The sequence below is a fragment of the Bombina bombina genome, chromosome 9, assembly GCF_027579735.1.
Source record: "Bombina bombina isolate aBomBom1 chromosome 9, aBomBom1.pri, whole genome shotgun sequence".
Classification (NCBI taxonomy): Eukaryota; Metazoa; Chordata; class Amphibia; order Anura; family Bombinatoridae; genus Bombina; species Bombina bombina.
In genome coordinates, this window is record NC_069507.1 from 217910432 (window position 1) to 217926848 (window position 16417).

The window sequence follows — 16417 nt, forward strand, 5'->3', positions numbered from 1 at the left end:
AATTACATGAAAAGGGGGAAAACAAATAATATAACTATATTACAAGGTTGTTTCAGTATGTATAACTAAACAGTTTATATTAAAATATCAAGGTGCTTCCTGTCACTTTGACTCCTTACCATAAGTGAATGAGGTAGGCTCTGAAGTGGACTTGGGCCCTGCATGTATAACACTGTTATCAAACTTTTGCAAACACTGCTTCCATTTAGTGCTTAAGTTATGTGCACGCTCCTGAGCCTACCTCAGTATGCTATCATGGAAATAACTTAAGTTTCAACAAATGATGCCAAGCAAAAGAGTATGGAATTAGAAGTAAAGTGGATTGTTGCCTTTTGTTGTTTTGTAAATGATATGCTCTATCTCAACCATGAAAGTTTAATTTTAACTTCCACATACTTTTAAAGGGCCACTAAAGTTAAAATTAAAATTTCATGATTCAGATAGAGCATGTAATTTAAAAAAAACTTTCCAATATACTTCCATTATCAAAACGTGCACATTCTTTTTTATATGAACATTTTCTGAGGCTCCAGTTCCTACTGAGCATGTGCAAAAATACATATATGCATTTTGTGATTTGCTAATGGCTGTCACATGATACGGGGGGGAGGGAAAATGTTATTAACTTTAAAATGTGCCAGAAAATATTCTACTGCTCATTTCAAATTCAAAGTAAGTTCAACTGCATTGTCTTTTTATTGTGTATTTATCCGTTATTCAATTCTACTGGTTTTAGCGGGCCCTTTAAATCTACACTAACACAGTTTTCTGGTATTTCTGCCAGTGTTGCATATTTATGTGATGACATCATCACAGCACAAAACTGTTCAGCCCAAATCAGTCAACAGTGTATCACAATGCACAGATATCAGAGGGCGGGGAGGGGGTATCACTTACCAGATTCACCAGGGGTCCTCCGGAGTTCCCATACTGCAAGACAAATAAAAACTGAGTTACCCAGCCCACAAATGTACAGTAATACTCACATCATGTATTATCTTGCTCTGAGACAGCCAGAATAAATTCTTTTTAAGGTTATGGACGCAATATGATATATGTAGCCTGTTCCTCTGTATATTTAGCTCTTGAATCATTCATCATGATTTGTATTACTTGGCTTTATACCATTTTCTATGTTTGAGTTTTGTTTATTTTATTATTAGTTTCCCCTCTCTGACTATTCTAAGACTCCTGCAAGCAAATTTGAGCCTTTTAAAAGAAGAGTGATATGTGTATTAGTAATAGATTATTAAAGTACTAGTATAGACTGCTAGTAAAGCCTAGTCTGGAGCGCACACTATGATTCTGGGGACTGCATTGAAGGGACATGAAACCCCAGATTTGTCTTTCATGTTTCAGATATAGCATCTCATTTTAACCAACTTTTCAATTTACTTTTAGTATCTAATTTGTTTTGTCCTCTTGGTATCCTAGGTAAGCTCAGGAGCAGCACTGCTAGGAGCTACCTTCTGATTGGTAGCTGCACATATATCCTCTTGTCATTGTTTCACCCAATGTGTTCAACTAGCTCCCAGTAGTGTAATGCTGCTTCTTCAACAAAGAATATCAAAAGACTGAAGCAAAGTTGTTTAAAATTGTATGTTCTAATTGAAACATGAAAGAAAAATTTGGGTTTCATATCCCTTTAAAAAAAAGCAGCCTTAAAGGACAGTCAACACCAAAAATGTTATTCCCCAGTTTTGCACAACCAACATTGTTACATAATATACTTTATAACCTCTAAATCTCTGCCTGTTTCTAAGCCACTACAGACAGCCTCTTATCACATGCTTTTTTTAATTGCTTTTCACAACAGGAGACTGCTAGTTCATGTGAGCCAGATAGATAACATTGTGCTCACGTCCAGTGGGTTGTGGATGACACTGCACTAATTGGCTAAAATGCAAGTCAATAGATAATAAATAGTCACAGTCATGTGATCAGGGGGCTGTCAGAAGATGCTTAGATGCAAGGTAATCACAGAGGTAAAAGTGTATTAATATAACAGTGTTGGTTTTGCAAAGCTGGGGAATGGGTAATAAAGGGATTATCTATCTTTTTTAACAATAAAACATTTGGAGTTGACTGTCCCTTTAAGAACATAAAATTGTTATTGCATAATTGTTATCATCATTTAAAGGGCCACAAACCCCAGATATTTCTTTCATGATTCAGATAGATCAAACAATTTTTAAAATGTTTCCAATTTTCTTCTATTATCAAATTTACTTTGTTCTCACATAATTCTTTTTTGAAGTATATAGGTAGCGTTCACTTGTCTATAAAACAATATGGCAGAAGTTTTGCAAGTAATTTTCAAAGAACAAGAGAGCACCAACGCCGTTAAGTAAAACAAAATTCTTTATTTCAAAAGGTTAAAAAATGTTACAGGACAGCAGTACCCTGTAATTAGTTAGATCAAGTGTAGAAAAATTGGCTTACGCGTTTCAGCATATAGCCGTAGTCATAGCCTGTCATTTTGTAATACACTTCGGTTTAAAAAGTACTGCCTAAAATATTATTGGTTATCCAAACTCCACCTCTAACTAATTAGCCAATGCCAGGTTGGGATTTTGTTGTTAGTGTTCAGCACAGTCATTGATTGCGAAAACATATGTACATAATAAACCCTATTAACAGGGCATATGTGCTGACAAATAACAAAACAAAACTCAATGTGAAAGATACATTGTGGATATAAGTGAATGATGTATTCTAAATAAACTGTGTGTCCTATTACCCTCCGTTAAGCTATGTTGCTATTATAGTGGGTAAGTTAGTATTACTCTCTTGTAACATATTCCCTAGTTACTCTCAATCCTTGTTGGAGTATAGCAACCATTATATATAGTAGTTGGTTGCTTGATACAATATACAAAATACTCGGTTAGTAAGGATAGGTACAATGTAACATAGTTAACTATTAGATTTCTTTGTTTTAATATTTGTGGGAAATTGTTGTAAGAAAGATATAGAATGGATAGGATGTTATAATTCTCAAAAAATGTCTGAGTATGATGGGAAAGGGGTGATTCTATGTTATCACTGTTTTGACTAGAGAGAAATTATTATATGAATATAAATAACAAGGACCTCAAAGGAATGGAATACTGTCTTTTTTCTTGTTCAGACTATAAAAATAATTGACACAGTTACCAAATTTATTCCCAGTAATTTATCAAGTCGTATTTGGAGTTCAGACCCTCTGGATATCGTGTTCTGAGTCTGAACATCCAAAATGCTTCTCTTTTAGCCAACAATTTCTCAATATTACCTCCTCTTTTGGGAAGTTTTACTTTTTCTATCGCACACCATCGCAAGGTGTGTATAGATCCCTTGTGTCTGTTTTTAAAGTGACATACCAATGGAGTGCTAGACTTTCCTCTTGTGATGGTTGATAGATGTTCCCTTATTCGGGATTTTATGTCTCTAGAGGTGAGACCTATATATTGCATTCCACATTCTATGCAATATAGTAGATATACAACCTCTGTAGACATACAGTTCATACATGACTTTATCTTAAAAGTTTCTCCTGTCACATTGGAGGAGAAAGTTTTTGTTCTAGTCAAATGTTCACATGGTTTACATTTATTATGCCCACAGGGGTACATACCATTATTGGTTAACCATGAAGAAGATCTGGCAGTCTCAGTTTTTAGCATTGTTGGGGACAGCAGTGATCCCAATGTTGGACATTTTTTGGAGCTGCATCTAATACCTGTTTTGACAACTTCCACCAGTTTTTCATCAGCTTCCAAAATATGAAAGTGTTTCTTAATTATATTTACAATCTCAGGATATTGATTGCTATAATTGGTGGTAAAGTTGACCCCCTTAAACATTTCTTTGCCTGTGCCTTTTTCAGTTAGTAGGGATGACCTATTTATTTTTGTCTACTTCTTTTCTCGCTTTCCTGATTACCATATTGGAATACCCCCTCTCTTTGAGTCTGTTTTCCAAAGCAATTGCTTCCTGTGAGAAATCACTTTCAAGAGTACAATTTCTCTTCAGGCGAATGAATTCACCTTTAGCTACCGCATGAGCTGTATGCTTCGGGTGACAACTCTTACCATGAAGCAATGAGTTGCCTGTTATTGCTTTTCTATAGATCTTAGTAACAACCTGTTTGTCATGAATGCCTTTAAGAGTCACATCTAGATAGTTAATTTCATCAAGACCAGTTTCAAAGTGAATTTTAAACCTATTTGATTCTCATTCAGTCTATTGACAAATTTTACCCACATCCCCTGCCTCCCCTTTCCATATAAAGAGGAGGTCATCAATGTATCTTACATACAAGAGGATGTCTTTTTTGTATTCATTTCCATCTCCAAAGATGTGGAACTGCTCCCACCAACCTAAAAATAGGTTGGCATATGAGGGGGCAAATTTTGCCCCCCATAGCAGTTCCACATCTTTGGAGATAGAAAATATCCTGGAATTGAAAAAAGTTATGGGAAAGTAAAAACCGTGTAACTCTGATGATATATTTCTGAAAATCCAATGAGAATTCTGTGTAGTATTTCAAGAAAAATTCTATTGCTCTTATACCATCGTCATGGGGTATCGAGGAGTATAACGCCACTGCATCCACAGTGACCCAACAATAGTTCTTACTCCATTTTGTGTTTTTCATTATATTCAATACAGATTTGGTATCCCTGATGTAAGAGGGTAGAGTCTTTACTAGTGGATTTAAGATAGAATCTAGCCACTTTGAGAGATTTTCAAAGATTGACCCAATTCCACTTACTATTGGGCGTCCCTGGACGTTGTCCAAAGATTTGTGCACCTTTGGAAGGTGGTGGAACTGGGGTATTTTAGGATGTTCTACATACAGACATAATGCTGTCTCATTATCAATACACCCCAGCTCTACACCATCGTCCAATAGGTGACCAAGTTCCTCTGCAAATTGTTTAGTGGGATCCTTTCGTAGAACAGAATAATTGGCCCTGTTGTTCAATTGTCTCATTGCCTCATCTATATACATAGATTTATCCATTACCACTACTGTGCCGCCCTTATCTGCATTTTTGATGATTATATTATCATCTTGTTGCAGTGTCTTTATAGCCATTCTCTCTTTAAGAGAGATATTGTGTTTGGGTGCACTGTTATTGGTTTTCAAATTAATGAGATCTCTCTCTATTCTTGAATGAAAGGTTTCAATTATGTTATTAGTTTTGCAAGAACTGAGAACAAGATGGCAGCAGCGTTTTCACAATGTATAACATTGTTAAAAGTGTTCTTGCAAAACTGCTGCCATATGGTGATTCAGACACGTGCACTTTCCTAAGCCTACCTGCTTGCTTTTCAACAATGGATACCAAAAGAAGAAAATGTGATAATAGAAGTCAATAAGAAAGCTTTTTTCTTTGATAGTTTTTAATTTTATGCTTTATTTGAATCATGAAATTTAAAAAATGTGCGTTTCATGTCCCTTTAAGTACTAAATTGCACATGTTTTAAACACATTAAACTATCCCTTTATATTGAGTTGCAAAACTGTTATTGACTTTTTTTTTTAAAACTTACTATGGGTTAAATTCATAGTCAAATGAGTACTCTTGGTAATACAGCTGGTGAGCAAACGAAAAGCAAGCATACCATCTGGATCAGAATGAGGGTTTCCAAGACTGCAATGTTAACTTGGGGCCCATTTAAGAAAATGAGTGAGGAACCGGTCCTCACGCATTTCGGTCTTGCAAAGCAGTACCCCATTATTTAACATTGTGCAAGCAATTGCTTCTGTAGCCCCGCCCCTGCTCTCAAACAACCAATTTCATGAGAGCAGGGCTTGTCCGCTATTCCAGGCAAAGCAGTTCTGGCTCCTGGATCATTGTTAGGAAGCAGGGGTCTTAAGACAAACAATCTGTGTGGAGACACAAGCAACAGAGGGCGCCCCCTAGTGTAACACGGTGCTGTACTAAACAGATGCATAGAGGAGAATCACTGTTTCTCAATTGTGTCAGCACCAATGTGCTGAGTAACACAGACTGGGATCTCTCAGTTACCCAGCTCACTGCTCCAACGGTTATGTGGTCAGGCAGACTCACTCCGCTCAATGAGACTCGTGCTTGTAGTATAAAAATGATGATTTGTTAAACACAATACTTAAAAATAGGGGGATAGAAACACTTGCTACGCGTTTCTCAGCTTTAACTTGCTGTTTCCTCAGGCATATGTCTCTTACTAACAAGCGCAGTCTATTTATGCATACTGACTGCCTATCTGGATGTAGCCTCTTACCTCGTGTTAACCTCATGTGTTAACCTGATAGATAACACATGAGGTAAGGTACACTTGTGTATATTTAAACCCCCTACACACACACATATATATATATGTGTGTGTGTGTGTGTGTATATATATATATATCTCTATACCATTGACATTTATTGTGTTAGCACATTTTGCTTTCTACAATTGGTAGCTCATTATAGGCGCCCCCTAGGGACCTTAGCTATGTATTGGCACAGGTTGTTTAGTCTTAAGACAAGACTGCAGCTCAAGTGCTCCCAAATGTTATATGCAGCTTAATAAATGGTGCCCTATGTGTTTAACCATTCTAAAAGAGATTAATACAAAATAGAACCTTTTATTTTATACCAGTGTCCCTTTAAATAAAGGGATTCTCAATAGACTTAATTGCAACTAAATTACTTTAATTCCTTTTTATCATTTTATACAAACAAACAAGCAGAATATATGATTGCTGGTTTGTTTACTATTCTGTACAATATTACAAACTTCCAGTAGATGGCGATACTGCATTACTGCCTGAAATCTGAGCAGCCTCAAAGAATTAATGAAGTGGAAAATCCTTATTGACACTGTTCTATCCAGCACTGAAGTAGCTACTTTTACTCAAGCGCCGCCATACAAACAGTTCTGCATTCCTGTCTGCTATATGAACAAATGTACAATAATATTTTCAACATTCTACCAGGATTGACATCTACATAAAGAGGGCATTTTATTAAAGGGACATGCCACCAAAAATGTTTCTTTCATGATTCGGATAGAGAACACAATTTTAAACAACATTCCAATTCACTTCTGTTATCTAATTTGCTTATTTTATTTAGGTATCCTTCAGTGAAAAAATAGCAATGCACATGGGCGAGCCAATCATACTAGACATCTATGTGCAGCCACCAATCAGAAGCGACTGAGGCTATTTAGATATCCTTTTCAACAATGGATATCAAGAGAATGAAGATGTTACAGAAGCATTAGTTATTCTGTTGTGAAGAGCTTATTTCCCAGCAGCAATGCCTGAACCAGCAAGCCAGCGCCTAAGAAGGGCTCCAAGAAAACTGTAACAAGTTTCATTTCATAAAGAGTTAACTCTTTTTTTTTTTGCTTTTAGAAACTATTGTCTAATCACCTCTGGAGCCAGACTGCTAATTGATAAGATGAACTTGTAAACTTGTTATCTTAAGTACTGTAATCCTATTGTGGCCTGTCAAAGGACAGTGCTCTCTATCTAAATGTGTGATGGGGGATTTTGTGCTTCCCCCCCTCTCCCCCTGGGAGTGCCCTGTGTGCATGTAACCTTAATAAAAAGCAGGCTGGGCATCCCAGTCCTGAGTTCTTGTTTGACCCTCAATCGCAGCGTTGACTCGTTTTTGTGGGCAGAAGGGTATCCTAGCTGTACTGCAGCTAAGGGAGATTATTCTATATTTGCGAGACTCATATAGAATACTATGGAAAGCAGCTTCTCCCCTCTTTAGCAATAGGGATCCAGGCTACTAAGCGGTCCATCTCTCAGCGAGACTAAGGGTAACCGTAACATTTGGCGGCAGCGGCGGGATTTTCCTGGATTTCCTAGGAGAGGTACAGAACGGATGGAGAGCGCTTACGAAAAATTGAAGCGTACAACCCTAAAGGATTTACTTGAAAGCAGAGGGGGGTACGCCAGCAACCGGCCGAGGAGAGAGCTGATCGCAGAATTGACCGAACTGGATCAGAGCTTCACAATGGCGGAAACACCGACCACGATTAGTGACGAAAAAACCAGGATTGTTCGGGAAAGGCTCTCATTATACGGGCCGAACCCCTCCATGGAATTGGTACAGCAGTTGATGGCGGAGGCGGACGAGGATATACGAGAGACTCGAGCCCACGAACTCAACCTAGCGAACGCACACCGCAATGCTGAAGCCCCGCAGGTAATCATCCCTGTCGAAAATGCTGGGAGGCCCAAGATACCCTATGCGGCATTTCGACCCTTCCTAGAGAGCAAGACAGGGATTGATGAATATTTGGCGGACTTCGAAAGGCAATGTGCCCTGCACCAGATTCCCAACAGAGAGTGGCCCACGATATTGTCTGGGAAACTATCCGGGCGAGCCCTGGAAGCCTTTCGTACTCTGGGTGCTGAGGAAGTGACACAGTATGAGCTAGTTAAGGAGACACTGTTGCGACGGTACGCTGTAACTCCGGACACGTATCGCCGACAGTTTCGGGGCACGGAAAAGAAGCCTAACGATACCCATATGGAATGGGCGCACCGAATGCGGAGAGCGGCAAATCACTGGCTGAGCGGAAGTAAAGCGGTGACTGGGGAGGAAATTTTACAATTGTTTCTCTTAGAACATTTTTATAATGGCATGGAACAGCAAGGGAAGGAATGGCTGCGAGACAGGCGGCCTTCTACCTTAGAAGAAGCAGCCAAATTGGCCGATGAACATTATGACTCCCGTCTTCACGAACCCATGAACTACCGAGCTCCAGCACGGGTCGAACCCAGAGAGGTTTACCGTGCACCCCCTCGTGCTGAATTCCGAGCCCCGGTGCCCACAGGGCCCGTCCGACACTCGGACCACCCAATAACAGCTCTGAGCGTCCCAGACCGACTTGCCACCTATGCAAGCAACCAGGGCATTTCATGGCTAGCTGCCCCCTTAATACGCACCAGACACCCAGGAATTACAATTACCCCTCTGGGTCCTATCGTCCGGCCCGGGCCCTCTGTGTTAACCAAGAGGCCCCTATGGAGGGATATGTGGGGCCGCTTCACGAGGCAGACCCTGTATATGCTGCCTCAGATAACCGCCAGCACCATCGGCAGAGGGTATGGCTTGAGGGGCGATCTACCGAGGGATTGCGAGACACAGGGGCTACTATCACGCTGGTACAGAGTCATTTGGTGCCAGAGCACAAGCGATCCGGACAGACTGTGGCCGTTAGAGTGGCGGGGGGGGGATGTGTACAAAATTCCAACAGCTAAAGTGCATCTTGATTGGGGAGCGGGAAAGGGGGCTGTGAACATGGGCCTAATGGATAATTTACCTGCCGAAGTACTACTGGGCAACGATTTGGGCCCCATGACTTCTGCCTATGCTCCAGTATGCAACAACGAGGCGGACCCAGTGACTACACGGGCCCAAGCCCGGACGGAGCGAGAGCTCTCACCAGTGCGGGAGACACAGGTAAGACCTACCCCGACCTTGCCTGACAGGTTAGGCCCCATACCCTGGGACACCCCAGATGCCTTCGAGGCAGAGTCTAAGACTGACCCGACCTTACAAAAGTACCGGGAACGAGCAGAGACCGGAGGGGGCGGGGCAGATAACGAAACATTCTTATGGGAAAAAGGGAAACTATACCGCTGGACAGAGAAAAGGGGTCAGCGTAGGCGACAGCTGGTAGTGCCCCACAAATACCGTCAAGAAATCCTCAAAATAGGCCACGACATCCCCTTAGCAGGCCACCTAGCCGTTACCCGTACCCTACACCGCATTACTCACACGTTCTTTTGGCCAGGGGTGCACGCTGACGTTAGAACTTACTGTAACACCTGCGATGTGTGTCAACGAGTAGGAAGGCGAGGCGATCACCCTAAAGCCCAGCTAGTAAATATGCCCATTGTAGAGGAACCCTTCAGCCGGGTTGCTATTGACCTAGTGGGACCACTGGCTACCCCTAGTCCCTCCGGTAAGCGATACATTCTTACCGTAGTGGACTACGCTACCAGGTACCCAGAGGCTGTCGCCCTATCCAACATACAAGCGGATACGGTAGCGAATGCACTAGTACAGGTGTTCTCCCGGGTAGGATTTCCAAAAGAAATCCTATCCGACCGAGGCACCCAATTTACGGCTGAATTGACCCAACAACTCTGGCAGGTTTGCAAAATTAAGTCCCTCCTAAGCTCCCCATACCACCCCCAGACGAACGGGCTGTGTGAGAGGTTCAATGGGACCCTCAAGCAAATGCTCAAGACGTTCACTCAGGAATACCGAGACTGGGAACGCTTCCTGCCGCACCTCCTATTTGCTTATCGGGAGGTGCCCCAGGAAACGACAGGGTTCTCTCCCTTCGAGTTGCTCTACGGAAGAAAGGTACGGGGACCCCTAAACCTGATCCGGGAGCACTGGGAGGGAGAGATGGAGGCTGACGGTGTCCCAATTGTGCCATACGTGCTGGAACTCAGGGACCGAATGGAGCAATTAGCCAAATCCGTGCGGGCTAATCTCCAGTTGGCCCAGAGAAGACAGAAAGTATGGTACGATCGGGGGGCCCGAAAGAGAATCTTCACCATAGGACAAAAGGTGTTAGTACTTAAGCCGGTGAAGACAGACAAATTGCAGGCGTCCTGGCAGGGTCCCTACCAGATCGTAGAGAAAAGGGGAGACACCACTTATGTGATAGCTAGCTGCCACGACAACAATCTTAGAAAGACATTCCATGTAAACATGCTCAAGGAATATTTTGAGCGACCAGAGAAAGTGACGGCCGTATGTTGTTCCCCTCAGGAAGACCCCGACAGTTTACCCATTCCAGACCTATTAGAAAAGAGCCTCCCCACAGGTATAGTGGCGCAGGTTCAGATAGGGGACCGACTTAGCCCCACTGAAAGGGAGCAGCTCAACCAACTCCTCCAGTCCAAACACCTCACCTTCTCCCCGAAGCCAGGGTACACTACTTTAACCACCCACCAGGTAGATACTCCGGGACAAGCTCCCTTGCGCCAGGCTCCGTACCGAATCCCCGAAGCAGTTAGGACAGGAATGAAGAAGGAGATCGATGAGATGCTCCAGCTCAGGGTAATTGAGCCCTCCGATAGTCCCTGGGCCTCCCCAGTTGTCTTGGTGCCCAAGAAAGATGGGACCACCCGGTTCTGCGTAGACTATCGGAGGCTCAATGAAAATACCGTGACGGACGCTTACCCTATGCCCAGGGTAGACGAGCTACTCGATCGTATAGCCAGGGGAAATTACCTGACCACTATTGACCTCTGCAAAGGTTACTGGCAGATTCCCCTGGCCCCGGAGGCTATCCCCAAGTCGGCATTCGTCACCCCATTCGGCTTATATCAGTTTAGGGTAATGCCGTTTGGGATGAAGAATGCCCCAGCTACATTCCAGCGCTTGGTGGATAGGCTCCTGGATGGCTTCCAGAGTTTTGCTTGCGCCTACCTGGACGACATAGCGATCCACAGTGAGTCCTGGGAGGACCACTTAGCTCATGTGGGAATGGTTCTGGATCAGATCCGGGCTGCTGGCCTGACTCTGAAGCCAGAAAAATGCCACTTTGGGATGGCCGAGGTACAGTACCTGGGTCACCGGGTGGGGTGTGGAAAGCAGCGACCAGAGCCGGCCAAAATAGAAGCTGTCGCCAATTGGCCCACCCCCATCACTAAGACTCAGGTCCTAGCCTTCCTGGGCACGGCAGGGTACTATAGACGGTTCGTACCAGACTACAGCACACTTGCCAAACCCCTGACTGACTTGACCAAGAAGAACTTACCTCGACAGGTCCTGTGGTCTCCCCACTGTGAAACGGCTTTCCAGGCTCTCAAAAATGCTCTAATTAACGCTCCTGTCTTGGCGGCCCCAGCCCTTAACAAACGTTTTATCGTCCATACAGATGCTTCCATGTTCGGGCTGGGAGCTGTCCTCAGCCAAGTAGGCGAAGATGGAGGGGAGCATCCAGTTGCCTACATCAGCCGGAAGCTCCTGCCCCGCGAAGTCAGCTATGCAGCGGTCGAAAAGGAGTGTTTGGCTTTGGTGTGGGCATTAAAGAAATTGACTCCCTATTTATATGGTCAGGAGTTCACTCTGGTCACCGACCATAACCCGTTGGTGTGGCTGAACCGGGTCTCTGGAGATAACGGCAGGCTATTACGTTGGAGCTTATCGTTGCAAACCTTCAATTTCACCATTACTTACAGACCTGGGAAACAGAATGGCAACGCCGACGGGTTGTCCAGACAAACCGACCTCAGCCCCGCATAACCAGCGGTCTGGACAGCCTTAGTCTGCCCCGAAAAGGGGTCAGACCGTGTCTGCCAGAGTGTTCCACAGAAAGGGAGCAATGTTACAGAAGCATTAGTTATTCTGTTGTGAAGAGCTTATTTCCCAGCAGCAATGCCTGAACCAGCAAGCCAGCGCCTAAGAAGGGCTCCAAGAAAACTGTAACAAGTTTCATTTCATAAAGAGTTAACTCTTTTTTTTTTTTTTTTGCTTTTAGAAACTATTGTCTAATCACCTCTGGAGCCAGACTGCTAATTGATAAGATGAACTTGTAAACTTGTTATCTTAAGTACTGTAATCCTATTGTGGCCTGTCAAAGGACAGTGCTCTCTATCTAAATGTGTGATGGGGGATTTTGTGCTTCCCCCCCTCTCCCCCTGGGAGTGCCCTGTGTGCATGTAACCTTAATAAAAAGCAGGCTGGGCATCCCAGTCCTGAGTTCTTGTTTGACCCTCAATCGCAGCGTTGACTCGTTTTTGTGGGCAGAAGGGTATCCTAGCTGTACTGCAGCTAAGGGAGATTATTCTATATTTGCGAGACTCATATAGAATACTATGGAAAGCAGCTTCTCCCCTCTTTAGCAATAGGGATCCAGGCTACTAAGCGGTCCATCTCTCAGCGAGACTAAGGGTAACCGTAACAGAAGATAATAGAAGTTAATTGGAAAGTTGTTTGAAATTGCATGTTCTTTCTAAATCCTAAAAGAAGAAGTTTGGGTTTCATGTCCCCTTTAAGTACAGTTTTTTACTTTTAACTGATGTTCTTGTACTGAAAAATAAACATTTTTGTTCTTATGTTTGTGGCCCGTGTCATTGTCAACCAATAGAGGCAGGCAGAATCATCTATATCAGCCAATGAGCTTTTATTTCACAGACTAGCTATGTTATAAACTTCCAGATTGTTTTTAAACAAAAATAAGCACCTTTAATGTAACCTTTGTTATGCCAAATAAACTATTTTAACGTTTAAAGGGACATTATACACTAGAATTTTCTTTGCATAAATGTTTTGTAGATGATCCATTTATATAGCCATCTAGTAGTGTTTTTATAAAAATTTATAGTTTTGCTTATTTTTTGATAAGCTGATTTTCAGACTCCTAACCAAGCCCCCACCAGTGTCGGATGTATACGCGCGTTTACAGACTTCTGCAGGCTCCCTGTTTATGTTAGCTATCTTTTCATATGAGGGGGAGTGTCTGCTTTTCCTGCTTTTCTAGCCCCTTTCAGTGGGTGCCCCAGACTAACCTCATCAACAGTGCTAAACTAGGAGATTCTAAGCACATTATTTTTTTTTTTTTGAAAATAATTTTTTTTATTGAAGTTAAAGCATATATCATCACAACAAGGACTCGCCCTAAGGCCAAAGTTACAACAAAGAAAATAATACATTGTATATACAGAGGTATTATTAAGGAAGCAATATGCATATAGATTTCAAATCTGTATATGAAGATAGACAATATCTTAGGCGAGATGAAATAGAACTTCATTTTATATTATCAGCGTATGAGCCCCACATTCTAATAGTATTTTACCTAAGACCAAAATATCAGCCTGTGGAGATTTAACATGAGTATCAGCCACTCTTGGGCCGAGATATATGGGGGGGAGGGGGATATTCAGCGGGTAAGCACTGCTATGCGCATAGGGCGAGGAGGTGGGGGGACGGAGCCATATATAAATGTAAGTAACATAGGGTGCCTGGGAGTGGACTTAGAAGTGCCCGATCGTAGAGATCGTATGTTATTGAAGTTTAAGTATTGTCAATGTACCTTACAATATATATGGAACTAAGTGAGGAAGTTACTAAAGTCTCCTGTAGTTACATATAGGCTAAGGAGTAGATGGATTGCAGAAGGGTTGTTTTAAGTTGCAAAATGTATATGTCTATATGAGATGGAGCAGATGCTTTATTGTCTGGACTAGTAGCTGTTGTCTTGGGTATAAATATCCAGTTATTGGTATATGTCAAGACTTATGTGATGTAGTGTAGCAAACAATCCATCTATCTTAGTACATTTGAGAAATATTTTAAGCATATCTAAGACTTAGAAAACATGAGGAAACCATGACAAAAACAGACAGCATATAACACAAGAATTGTATATCAATTAGCCAACATAAACAGATACCTGTAGGTCTAAGAATAGAATTGAGTCTATATAACACTATACAAAGAATAAGGAGTACTCCTCTTGTGTTGAGACAGTAATTCTATAAGGAAATTGTGCATCCCTCTGCATACCAACTTAGTAAAACCCTATGACTTTAGACATATAGTATATAACCAAGATTTAGATGGACTTAGGAGAAGTAGAAAATAGTTAAACAGTTGTATAATATGACGGCCATAATCTACCGATGTTAGTGTAAAGCGACATGTGGTATGATAGATTGTGCAACAGTAGCATACGTGACCAGTTTCACCGAAAGATAAATAATGCACAAGAAAATGGACAGTGGTGTCCGTTATACATTGAGGTCCAGTGACTACCAAACAAACCATGATTGACCTGCAGCATATAGTATACAAAAAGAGGGAATGAGAAGAGGGATCAGGTCCCATTGCTAATAGGAGGATGTGTGTACCATAAGCTGCACTAAATGCTGCGTGTCTTTCTGAGTTTTAAAAATGTAGAGTAAGCCTATCTAGCTTAGGAGCCCCCGTTTGCAGGTTACTAGCAATAAGGTTATATCCTATATTTAATATTTAGTATCATCTCAGATACACATGAGTTAATGTATAACAACGCAGTGTTAAAGGACCTGACATTAAACTGATGTACAATAGCCAGCCAATACAATATAGCGGAGTTTCTTATCACATATACAGGGAGTGCAGAATTATTAGGCAAATGAGTATTTTGACCACATCATCCTCTTTATGCATGTTGTCTTACTCCAAGCTGTATAGGCTCGAAAGCCTACTACCAATTAAGCATATTAGGTGATGTGCATCTCTGTAATGAGAAGGGGTGTGGTCTAATGACATCAACACCCTATATCAGGTGTGCATAATTATTAGGCAACTTCCTTTCCTTTGGCAAAATGGGTCAAAAGAAGGACTTGACAGGCTCAGAAAAGTCAAAAATAGTGAGATATCTTGCAGAGGGATGCAGCACTCTTAAAATTGCAAAGCTTCTGAAGCGTGATCATCGAACAATCAAGCGTTTCATTCAAAATAGTCAACAGGGTCGCAAGAAGCGTGTGGGAAAAACCAAGGCGCAAAATAACTGCCCATGAACTGAGAAAAGTCAAGCGTGCAGCTGCCAAGATGCCACTTGCCACCAGTTTGGCCATATTTCAGAGCTGCAACATCACTGGATTGCCCAAAAGCACAAGGTGTGCAATACTCAGAGACATGGCCAAGGTAAGAAAGGGCTGAAAGACGACCACCACTGAACAAGACACACAAGCTGAAACGTCAAGACTGGGCCAAGAAATATCTCAAGACTGATTTTTCTAAGGTTTTATGGACTGATGAAATGAGAGTGAGTCTTGATGGGCCAGATGGATGGGCCCGTGGCTGGATTGGTAAAGGGCAGAGAGCTCCAGTCCGACTCAGACGCCAGCAAGGTGGAGGTGGAGTACTGGTTTGGGCTGGTATCATCAAAGATGAGCTTGTGGGGCCTTTTCGGGTTGAGGATAGAGTCAAGCTCAACTCCCAGTCCTACTGCCAGTTTCTGGAAGACACCTTCTTCAAGCAGTGGTACAGGAAGAAGTCTGCATCCTTCAAGAAAAACATGATTTTCATGCAGGACAATGCTCCATCACACGCGTCCAAGTACTCCACAGCGTGGCTGGCAAGAAAGGGTATAAAAGAAGAAAATCTAATGACATGGCCTCCTTGTTCACCTGATCTGAACCCCATTGAGAACCTGTGGTCCATCATCAAATGTGAGATTTACAAGGAGGGAAAACAGTACACCTCTCTGAACAGTGTCTAGGAGGCTGTGGTTGCTGCTGCACGCAATGTTGATGGTGAACAGATCAAAACACTGACAGAATCCATGGATGGCAGGCTTTTGAGTGTCCTTGCAAAGAAAGGTGGCTATATTGGTCACTGATTTGTTTTTGTTTTGTTTTTGAATGTCAGAAATGTATATTTGTGAATGTTGAGATGTTATATTGGTTTCACTGGTAAAA

General features: G+C 42.2%; 1 protein-coding gene across 3 annotated transcripts in view; it reads right to left on the reverse strand.

Annotated features, from left to right (window-relative positions):
* Positions 1 to 16417, reverse strand: part of HTRA1 (HtrA serine peptidase 1) — a 69105-nt gene that overhangs the window by 15293 nt on the left and 37395 nt on the right. For all 3 annotated transcript variants that reach the window (XM_053692620.1, XM_053692621.1, XM_053692622.1), the window contains exon 6: positions 898 to 930. In XM_053692620.1, the coding sequence (XP_053548595.1) occupies positions 898 to 930 (33 nt within the window). The remainder of the gene's footprint in view (positions 1 to 897; positions 931 to 16417) is intronic.